This window comes from Argiope bruennichi, chromosome 8 (genome assembly GCF_947563725.1).
Source record: "Argiope bruennichi chromosome 8, qqArgBrue1.1, whole genome shotgun sequence".
NCBI lineage: Eukaryota > Metazoa > Arthropoda > Arachnida > Araneae > Araneidae > Argiope > Argiope bruennichi.
In genome coordinates, this window is record NC_079158.1 from 67,532,883 (window position 1) to 67,544,351 (window position 11,469).

Below are 11,469 nucleotides of genomic sequence, written 5' to 3' on the forward strand. Positions count from 1 at the left end.
AAGGCAGATAAAAAATTAGAGTAATTAAAAGTTAATTTGTTTTTTAGGAACTATTCACCCAGTTTCAATACAGTCAAGAATCTGCTCTTCCACCAGATGCCTTAAGACATGCACTTGCAAGGACGTTCTGTGATCAAAGACGATTTCAACTGGGTTTTATGGATGATGCAGCTGAATGCTTTGTAAGTCACAAATGAAAAACGATAGAATTTTCATATTGCCATCATTAAAAATCACTGAAATTCATAATATCTGGTTCATTTTCACAAATGATTATATTTTTTAGGAAAACATACTTCTAAGGATCCATGTCCACATTGCCAATCAAGAAGTAGATGATATGTGCGGAAATGTGTATTGCATACCTCATCAGAAATTTGCCATGACACTTGTGGAACAGGTACAACCTCTAGTCTATTGTAGGCATCATTAATGATGTTTTTAATACTAAGAGATGGTGGTTTTCATTTTGCTTCCTTATTTTTTACAGCGCATGTGCCAGAATTGTTCTGCTTCATCTGAACCTCTTCCATTTACACAAATGGTGCATTATGTGACAACATCTGCTTTATGGTAAGTTTGAGGGAGAAAATTGATGGTTGCAAAAAATAAAGGTGCTAAAATAGTCTGAGTCTTACATTTTTATAAGGAACGTCAATCATTAAGAAATGTTTTGTTTTTTTGCAGTGCTAAAGCAATGGATATGTTACAACAAGATCCAAAGAGCATACCTTCGAATTCTTTTGGAAAGCTATTGAGACTAGCTGGAGAAATGGGAGAAGTTAGAGAATGTCCAGTAAGTAACATTTTCTGTCATATGCATTTTTGAATAGGCAATGTTTTTAGTAAATAAAATATTTCATCATATTTTTATAATTTATAACTTTAAATAGTGAAATAGTCAGGTTTTAAATAAAAATTTACTAAAACTTTTTTTTTTATTGTATGATAGTTCTAACTTTAGATTTTTTTAATACAAAATAATTTATTTAATTAAAATGCAAAATTAATGCATGTATAGATTTTAAAGAAAACTAAAATTAAAATATTTGCTAAAAGTAGACCATTATTTTGTTTTCTGGAAGAAAAAAAGATTTTTTTTTTAATAATACGTATGGGTTAATATGCTATAAATGGGTTATAATGGACTTAAATTTTTGTAAAAATATTAAAATATGGAAAATATATTCTTCTTTATTTCATTAGAGTGGCTGTGGAGAGAAAGTACAAGCCAAGAAAACTTTAATGAATCATCCTGAAGTTGGTAAGTAGACAAATATTCAACTTAACATAAGTTATTAAAAAATATAATCAACAATTAACACTGATTTTATCAAAACTTTTGTAAAATTTAAAAGTACAAACAAAAGTTTGGCACCTTATTATTATTCGACTTGCTTAAAACTAATTTAATAATGTTATAATATATATTGTATTTAAATATTAGAAAATTAAACTTAATGAGTTAATTTGTAATTTAACACAATTGCTAACTACTAATATAATACATAAATAACTATAAAAAAAGTTTAGACATATTCCCTAATCTAAAAATTATGTACAACAAATATTGAGTCATGTAATTACTCTAAAGATACGCTTCTTTGATGTTAATGTTTACATATTAAAATTATTATATTTGTTATTTTAGTAAGTATTGGTCTGGTTTGGGATTCTGAATGTCCAACTCTTCAGCACATTACAGATGTTTTTCGAAGCATTGGGATGTATCTACAATTACAAGATGTAAGTAAAATTATATATAAAATATTTTGTTACATATATAATATATTTTTAAAATGTCTTGTTATCCTTATATGATATTCTACTATTGGATACTTTTATTTAAAAAATCATTTGTAATAGATATGTTCAGTGCCATAATTAGAGTTGAAGAGGCCCTAAGTTGTTTGAGGCTGGGATCATTTATAAGTCCATTGAAATAATATGTGTAAGTTGAGGTTTGAACTCGCAACGTTAGGGTTCATAGCCGAGTAACAAAGCCACTAGACAAAAGTGTACACTCGTGTCCGGAAGTTGTTATCTGGCTTATGAAGTTACCACCACAATACTCCCCCAGCAGTGAGTCGGTGGAGTTTATCGCCTCAGTTATGGCGAGCGACGAACGTTGTTATCACGCCAAGCGTTATGGCGGGCGACGGCGAGCGTGTGTGAGTGGTTGCTGCCGGTAGATGGAGCCCCGACAGCTGAACGAAGGATGCGGTTGCTCAGAACCAGGGTCATCAATGTGCAATTTGAGGTTCGACCTCGCAACGTTAGGGTTCATAGCCGAATAAGAAAGCTACTAGACAAAAGTGTACACTTGTGCCTGGAAGTTATCTGGCTTATGAAGTTACCACCACAAATATATAATATAATATTTGCTCACTCAGATTTTTTTACGGGGGGGGGCAAGAAAATAATGTCTTTCAGCTTTAGCTGATATGTAAATCCAATCCTGGAAATGCTTTTCATTATATGGGCTAGCATGAATATTTTATACAAGATATCCATTCTAAACATAATCCAATTACTTATTTCTAAATCGTTAGATACAGGCCTAAATTTCCAATTAAAAAATGCTTTAAATGATATAAATAAGTATATTTTATATTATTTTAGTCAGTAAATGTCCTTCTTAAATGTAGTAAATATAAATTTTGAGGCAATCTCTCAGTCCTATTAGACATATTTAGTAAGATATTCTTGACACACCATCATTATAAACAAAGAAAATTTTTATAAACAGAATACCAACACTATAAACAAAATATTCCACCCATCTGCAACCCAAATTGCTTGGATACTGAATTTCATGATTTTAGTCTAGTCAGTGGATACTTGTGAAGATATGTGTGTATTGATTTGTGGATCTTTCTTGTAGCAGTCATTGAAATGGTCTAAAATAGTGACATAATTTAGGCAGTTACAAACACCAGTGACATGGTCATTTTTTATTTATAATACATTGCAGTATGTTAAACATATTTAACTAAATAGCATGACTAGAGAATTGAAAAAAAAAAATGTAGAATTTGTAATTTTTTTTAGTAGTGTGGCAGTTTGTGATGCATGGGGATAAAACCTGGGACCTTGTGGTTCACAACCCAGTAACATGACCATGATACAAAAGCAATTGCTCGAGTAGCGTAGCTGTTAATTGGCTTATAAGCTTTCACCACAGTAGCACCAATTGATTTTATTGAATCAAACAACATAAAATATAATCATTATCACTTTACATCATTTGGAGCATTTTTTTAGCTGGACATATATGCCTATTTCTAATAGTTTACATATTACTTATTGTTTCCTGATTAGAATGAGTATACTGATATTTTAAGAAATCCTTTGTAATTGTAAACATTTCAGATGTAATCAACCACTGAAATCTTGTACATCATTTGAGAACATTGAATTAATAGCAGTTATATAAATTGCTTCCATGAATCATAATTTTAGTTTATTTAAAACTTTTTTTAAAAATTTATTTTTGATTGATGATCATTGACTAACAATCAAACATATTTTCTTTACCAATAGATGTTTCATGATGTTTGTGATATAAACTGGGCTAATTCAACAACTCATCAGTTAGTAGGAGTTGTCACATACTATGGCAAACATTATTCAACGTTCTTCTTCCATACAAAACTAAGAGTTTGGATATATTTTGATGATGCAACTGTCCAAGAGGTAACAAAATCTTGATGATTACTTTTATTAATCATAATTTTTTTTATAAAAATAAACTGAGATTTCTTTTTTAATATACATAAATTAAACTGTATTTCATCTTCCTAAAAGCCATAATAAGATAGTTGGCATTAATAATAAACCATATATATATTCTTATTTAATAAAATTTCTTATTAAAATCCAATTTTATAAATGGTGTTCTATTGTCACCTGGGTTTAAACGCCATGATATTTAAAGATTTCAAAAATAACTTATATATAGTAAATTAAGAGAAATAGTTTATATTTTAACCAAAAGAAGCATTAATTTTCCCCCAGCAAAATAGACAAATATAATAACAAAAAAAATTAAAACAACCTCGTATTCTAGATAAAATATTTAGAATTATATAAATAAATAAATAAAAAAATGTATAAAAATGTATATGTCTAATTTTGACTAAAAATAAATGAAATGCAAATGTACATGGAATTTTTCTTTTTGATTGTAGGTTGGTCCAAGCTGGGAACAGGTTGTAGAAAAGTGCCAAAGAGGTCGATTTCAACCTCTTTTACTTTTATTTGCAAACCCTGATACTTCTACAGGATTTTCCCATAGAGGTATATAAACATTTTGAATCCTAAAACTTTAAATATAAATAAAAGCTTATTTTACAGATAATATTGCTTCAAATGTAATTAGCTATGATTTGATCCAGTACTTTTTTGAGGCAATTGTTAATTTTTGTCTGTTTTTTACAGATACATTCTCTCCAGTCATTTATGCAAATGATCCAATAAATAATCCACCACCACCAGCAAACCAAAGGCAGTATGTGATAAACCAATATTTAATGTTTCAAAACTCCAAAAAATTGGCAAACATGAAACACGCTTATGGGCATATGAGGCATTTAGACGTTTATCCTAACAATGCCATTTATGATTCATACTCATACAATACTCACATAAATGACCCTGGCATGATTTCTCATAATCATGCTTACAAATTCCAATATGGTCAAGAACCTTCCAACCCATCATCTCACAATCAAACTCAACCTATGTACAGCAACTTGCAGTATTTGAATTCACTTTCTGCAGGTAAAGAAGAGCTTACAGATGTATCGAAATTCAGTGAAATATCTTTGCCTGCCTTCACACAAATGCCCAAGACTCCAGCAGCAGAGGTTCAAATGTACAGCAACTTAAGTGCTTTAGAGTTCCAGAAACAGGAGAAAGCAGAGCTTGATGGGGATAAGGACAATGATTCTGCTTACACGGAAGAAGATCCTGAAGTTAACGATATGTACATAAGCAGAAAAGCTGTTGAGAATGTGTTGAAACAACAAAAACATCACATGTCTTTGTGTCGTTCATACAGTCAGAGTTCGGTTGGTAATCGCAACAGCAGTAGTAGTTTGGAATCTTTTGATAATGCAAATAACAGTAAAGTTGGTGTGTTAAAGAATACAACACCTGAAAACCCTGTAATTAGAAGAGATTCTGGTTCGTGGAGTGGAGATCGAACAAGTTCTTCCAGTAGTAATTCCATCGAAAATCCATTTTTAACAGTTGTTGCATCCAAAAGGTAAGTTGGAGTTAGATATACTTTAAAATAATTTAAAAAAAATGAATAAAATAAAAAAAAATCCCTAATAATAAAATTCAGATGGATGTATTTCCTCATAGATTTAAAAGTCAAAATGATATTAAGGCAAGCCTTTCATTGCATGTGAAATATTTTTTATATGATTTAATATTATATAATATAATATAATACTGATCTGAAAGTTGTACTTACAGAGAATAAAACACATATAAAAATTTTTATATCTACATACTATGATGATTTAAAATTGTTTTGCTATTTTGGCAAAAATGTGAGAATAAATAATTAAATTCTTATGAAATAATCAAAAGATTGAAAGTTGATCATGTGTAGAATTTTTTTTAAAAATCAAATGGCAGCAAATATATATGCATGTGTTTTCAATTCATTTCAATGCACAACATCATGAAAAAAATTAAAAGAATAAAAATGAATTACATTTTTCAAAAAATTATTACCTCAACAGAATAATTAATATATGATTTGTATATACATTTTTAGATTACTTCTTGGGTTAAATAAGAAAAGCCAACTTCCTGACTCAAATACTTCAGATCATGGGTATGATTCTTTTTCTGTGTCAAGTTCAGACAGTTATCCCTCAGTGAATGGATCCCCAATAAAGATCGAACCTCGTCTAACACAAATTCCAGAAGATTGGCAACCAGAAGATGATACGGATCTAGACAAAAAGCTTAAACTTATCACAGAAGAATCTTCAGGTATTTGTTTGCAACTGACATATGATTTTTATTTTTCAAGCATTTTAATCCCTTAAAAAAATATTAATTTGAAATAATGTAATGAGTTACTAGTTAAATTTAAGGTTCAGAAGTTTATAAAAAGACATTTTTTTTTAAAGTTATGTTTTTTAATAAGATACAAATTTAAAGAAAGGCATAATTGATTATTAAATATTTATACCCATTGTTCTCTTATGGACATAAACATTCCATAAAAATGCTAATTCTAGTAATTTTTTAAAATCAGATCACTTGAAACTATAGATAAAAATTTAGTATGTATTGGAAGTAATATAACATTTGATATATATTTTTTAAATTTAATGATATCACTTAAAATATCCAAACTCCTCTTTTAGCAGTCTTTTTATTTTGATCATAGTTGAAATAAATTAATGGTTTAAACGAGGAAAGGCGGTGTACAAAATAAGCAAAATAAAAGTGTACAATTTTTTTATAAATATTTTTTATGCACACCATAGAAATTATTTCATCAAATGTACAAATATTATGCACACTATAGAACTTATTTCATCAAATGTACTAATGCAAATCGTTCAGTTTTGTTTGCATATCTTACTTATACTGCTTTTTTTTCTAACAGGTCCTCCAGATTGTGATAAGCTATGTGCAGAAGCAGACCTTTTACTTGCAAAATCACATGAAAAAGAGAAGGACGGTGATTTAGTCATGGCTGCTTTACTTAGTGATTCAGCAGCAGGTTGGTTTTCTCTTTGATTTTCAGTTCACAAATATACCACAATATGTGCAATGAAAAACTTTCTATACCGCAACCTTATACAAACAATGCTTGAGTTAAAACTTTAATAAAAAATTAATATTAGAAAGGAATAGGAAATGAAATACAAATCAGTATAAATTTACTGGTATAGGGATTAATTTTTTTTATATATTTTTAAAACGATTGATAAATTTTTCTGCAGTCAAAGTTAGATTTACAATATATTATTCTTTAGCTCTTTGATGTTCTTATTTTGTAGTGAATATAAGGCGTTAGATATCTTTTAATATTATCTAATGCCAATTCATTGCATCTGTATGCATATATGTTCATTTGACTCATTTTTCAGTAGAACTAATTGATACAATTTTTTATTTATTGTTTGTTGCCTAATTTATAGTCAAATGTAATATTTAAAAAAATATTTTAAATAATTATGTGTTTCTAATGTTGGATTTTTTCCCCTCCCTCAGCTCGAGCAAGAGCAGCAATGGAAGCTCCTTATAACAATTCACGTTCTTTAGTCAGTGCAAAAATGAAACACAGTACTTGTGTTATGAGATCATCTAATCTGTATCGACGAATAAAAGATCATGAGTTGGATGAAAGGCGGAAACAGAAGAGTCACACTGGACACCACAGTAGGCAATCGAGTCGAGACAGTACACATTCCAGACACAGTCGACAAGGAAGTAAAGATAGCACTCATTCGAAGACAGGAAGTAAAGAAAGTAATTCAGACGATACAGATCACTTTGGTAAAAACATTGAAATATATGGAACTTTGCCCAAGAAAGGAAACCGAAAGAAAAACACATCAACTGGTTCATTAAAAGTGAAAGATGATCAAGTGTACAAAGACTTTTTGGACAAGCAACGCAAAAACACGAGTCTTTCAAATGCACTGAATGAGACGATGCTGAAAAATGTCGATCTTCCTAAAAACAAACCCGATTACAGTCCTAAAAGAAAGAGCCAAACTAATACAGACAAGAACAGCAAAAATCAAGAAGCAGTAGCTCCAAAATCTCCTACACGGAAGAAAGATTCACCACCCAAAACAGATAATGAAGTTAGAAAAAAGTCACAAAAGCACTCTTCACAGGTTCCTAGTCCAAGTGACAAAAACAATGCAATTGAATTTAGCAACAGAGATTTACTTTCACCCATAACAGTTCCTGATAAGAAACCACATAAAATAAAACGAAAGTTGATGGGGGGATTCATGAAAAGGAAAAATAGGAGTTTGCCTGATTTACGAGAAGATCAAAACTCTACTGATCCAGCCGATTGCTTTCTGGATGATGCCATAATTCAAGTTCCTTCAATGACTTTACCAAATGGAAAGCCAAAGAAAACAGAAAGTGGTGTTGCAAGTGTGACAAGAGGATTTCATCAACCTCATCACGCTTTCATTAAAAAGGATTTAACACAAACCCAAAGACCATTACTGATTAAAGTGAATCCTCCAAACATACAACCAGCTCTAACAAGTCCTAAGCCTAAATTAATACATACTTTACCAGCAATACCCAAGAAGTCTCCTGAACCTATTAATAAATCAGATTTCACTAATCAACCTAGTGTTAAGCCTTCCAAAATACCCCATATGACGAGCATCCAAAAGAATGAATCTAACTTGCCACCCATACCACCTATTAGGACTACAGAAATAAAATGTTCTCCAAAATCAGGATTGTCCATAAAGAATTCTGCAATACCTGTGCTGACTCCTCAAGCACCTTTATCACCCATAAAGACAGTTCAAAATCTAAATGAAAACACTGAAGTTCCTCTCTCGCCAACACAACATTCGACAATTGAGCAGCCAAATGATAAAGAAGACCTTCCATTACCTTTGAATCCTTTCCTTGCTGAGATACAAGCAAAGAGGAGGCAAGTTTTGAATAAATCGCTGCAGAAGCAGGAGTCTTTGGAAGGAGTAAAATCATCAAATAATACTATGCAAGTTACTGACACTAAAGAATCCATGCTGCCAAAATTATCTCAAGAAGGAAATTCTTGGCTGAAAGAATTACAGAACAAACAACAGAAGATTCTCAATAAACAAGAAAATTCAGAAATGCCAAAACCAGTTTTTATTCCAGAGAAAGGGAATGCTAATTTTAAAGGTAAGAATAAATTTATAAAATTTTCATAAAATGTAAATATTTAATTTTAAAAACATGATTTTTAAAATAGAAGTATTCCAAAGTAATGACTTATATGGAGAGAATCGCACATTATTAATTCAAAATGTCTATTACGTGAAAGAAGCTAGTTCGTAGTGGAAACATTTTAATGGTAATTGACCTCTTATGTATCAATTGAGATTATACACTTGATACAATTGTTTCAATAAATCCTTTATAAACTATTTGGTGTATTATAATTTTAATGAAGATGCTCCACAAAAGAAATCTACTGGTATTAATTCTGGAGATCTGGGAAGTCAACCAGATATATTTGACTAGCAACAAAAAGTGGATTAAAGCAACTATTGAAGTGCTTGAGTTATCAACAGCATAGCATTTCACAAATAATCATAAGTGGTTCTGTCAATATTAACCATTTCATTTGAGTGCTTTTAAGCCTCAAATTCTGTATAATATAATTTATTTTCTTAAAAAAAATATTGCAACTACCTTATATTCTAATAATCTAAACAAGTTGAATCATTAGAATTTGTTATAAATCTGACTTATTTTTTTTTCTTTCTTTTACAGTTTCTGAAATGGAGAAAGAACAAAATAAAGCCAATACAATGAACTGGAAGGTAAATTACTTTTTATTATTTTTTGTTTTAATGTAATTCAAGTTTTTAGAAAAAAATCTTATAAATGTTTTTTCTTTTTCTCTTTTAAACTTGTAGTAATAGTAATTATATGTATTAAAAAATAAAATAAAACAGTACTTAAAAACCATTTACATTAAATAAAACTTTCATATTCATATATCTATTTTCTATCTTTTCTGCTTCTCAGATGTATACTAGTAAAAAACGGTGAGTATACTAAATACACTTTAAATATCTTTTTAATGCTTAGGAAGTAGTCAAATTTAGATATTTCCTATTCTTTACTATGCTTAAATATCCCATTTGCAGCATTGAACAAACATGCATATACTGTAAAAATGTGTTAATTCAAAGCATTTAGTAATTAATGTATATTTTCAGCTTCACTCGGAAAATACTTCTGAAGTAGCAAGTTCTCCAAGTGTTGTATCTAATAACAATGGCAAAACTTCAAACAGTGTGAAAGATCTTGCTTCGAAATTTGAAAAGGTATTGCTGAAGCCAAAAGAACCAAGTGTTCAAATAACAAGTGAAGAGGAACAAATAAACAATGTAATTAAAGTAAATCAAAACTCTTCTAATCAATTAAATGAAAACATGGAAACCAATCAAAGCACCAATTCTCCAGCTCAGTTTGGACTAACACGGAGCCAAACTTCAAATAGTAGTATCAATCAAAATGTTCCTCCTTTAAAATCAGCTTTGAAAATAAGATCAGACAACAGAGAATCTTTAGTTGAGATGCCAAGTATAAATTCCAAAAACACAGTAGGACTTCCAGAGCCTGTAGCAAAACCTATAAAATCTGCTTTAAAACAAAGTACTCCACTCAGTCCAACTATGCTGCATCCACCAGGGTTACCAAATACTGCAAATAACTATCTTCCAAGACCTATGCAACCACCAGATTATGCCACAGCGATGCAGAGATTAGAGTTAATAAGGACATCAAACAGTGATGGACATTTTCAACCAATGGAACAAGAATCAATAAACCAACAAAGTGTAACAGATCCAGTAAAAAAGAAGTCTTCAAAAAAGACAGTAACCTTTTCTGACGAAGTTGTATTGGTTGCTTGTGCAGAGTATGATGAAATAGATTTTTCTTCCAATCCGCTGTTTGAAAGGGTGTATCAACAGCATGTAGAGGCTGGTAAAGGAGAAATATCCATATTAAGTAAGAGTTATGGTAATTTTGAGGGACCAGATAATGGAGACGCTCATGCACAGATCCAAGAATACTCGTCACCTGAAAACTCGAATGGATCTGTACTTTGCAATTTGTGTCATACTAAACAGGTGTTCCTTCCTAATAATTACTGCACAGACTGTGAGTTTTATTTGTCAAGGTTTAAAGCATAAAACATGAATTTCTTAAATAATTTTTCTGTGATTACTGAACAGTAGCTGTGATAAAGACAGTTTATTAGGGCATGCATTAAAACGCACAACATAAAATTTTAAAAGGAAAACAAAACCCATGATGGATGAAAAAAAAAGCTATTTATTATTTTTATGCGAAAGTATTTTTTACCATCTGAAGTGATTTTAACTTACTATAATTAGTATGTATTTCATTTTCAAATGTTGAACTTCTGATTTTGATCTCACTGATTAGGAGTGCACTAAAAATGTATATTAAGGAAGAGGGAACTGTACCTTTTCCAAAAGTAATTCCATACTTACATTCCACTGTACAGAAAGTTATTCATTTCAATGTAAATAGACTTCCAATGATCATCTGGAAAGATGTGCCAAAGAAATTCATGCTTTTTTACATGTTCTACATCAGAAAATGTGCCTTAAATTGCTTTGTTATGTATATTGCATATGATTTTGTACTTATTTAAGTTAACAATAAACGAAATAATTGTATTTTGTTGTATCATTTAAAAAT

General features: G+C 30.2%; 1 protein-coding gene across 2 annotated transcripts in view; it reads left to right on the plus strand.

Moving 5' to 3' along the window:
* LOC129980825 (uncharacterized) overlaps positions 1-11,438 on the plus strand; it is a 48,650-nt gene extending 37,212 nt beyond the window's left edge. For both annotated transcript variants that reach the window (XM_056091227.1, XM_056091228.1), the window contains exons 4-17: positions 48-182; positions 287-400; positions 491-573; positions 688-796; positions 1,207-1,264; positions 1,652-1,746; positions 3,544-3,696; positions 4,191-4,299; positions 4,441-5,269; positions 5,792-6,012; positions 6,638-6,754; positions 7,249-8,907; positions 9,502-9,551; positions 9,954-11,438. In XM_056091227.1, coding sequence (XP_055947202.1) covers positions 48-182; positions 287-400; positions 491-573; positions 688-796; positions 1,207-1,264; positions 1,652-1,746; positions 3,544-3,696; positions 4,191-4,299; positions 4,441-5,269; positions 5,792-6,012; positions 6,638-6,754; positions 7,249-8,907; positions 9,502-9,551; positions 9,954-10,934 — 4,713 coding nt within the window. In that variant the 3' untranslated portion in view covers positions 10,935-11,438. The remainder of the gene's footprint in view (positions 1-47; positions 183-286; positions 401-490; positions 574-687; positions 797-1,206; positions 1,265-1,651; positions 1,747-3,543; positions 3,697-4,190; positions 4,300-4,440; positions 5,270-5,791; positions 6,013-6,637; positions 6,755-7,248; positions 8,908-9,501; positions 9,552-9,953) is intronic.
* The last annotated feature ends 31 nt before the right edge of the window (positions 11,439-11,469 follow it).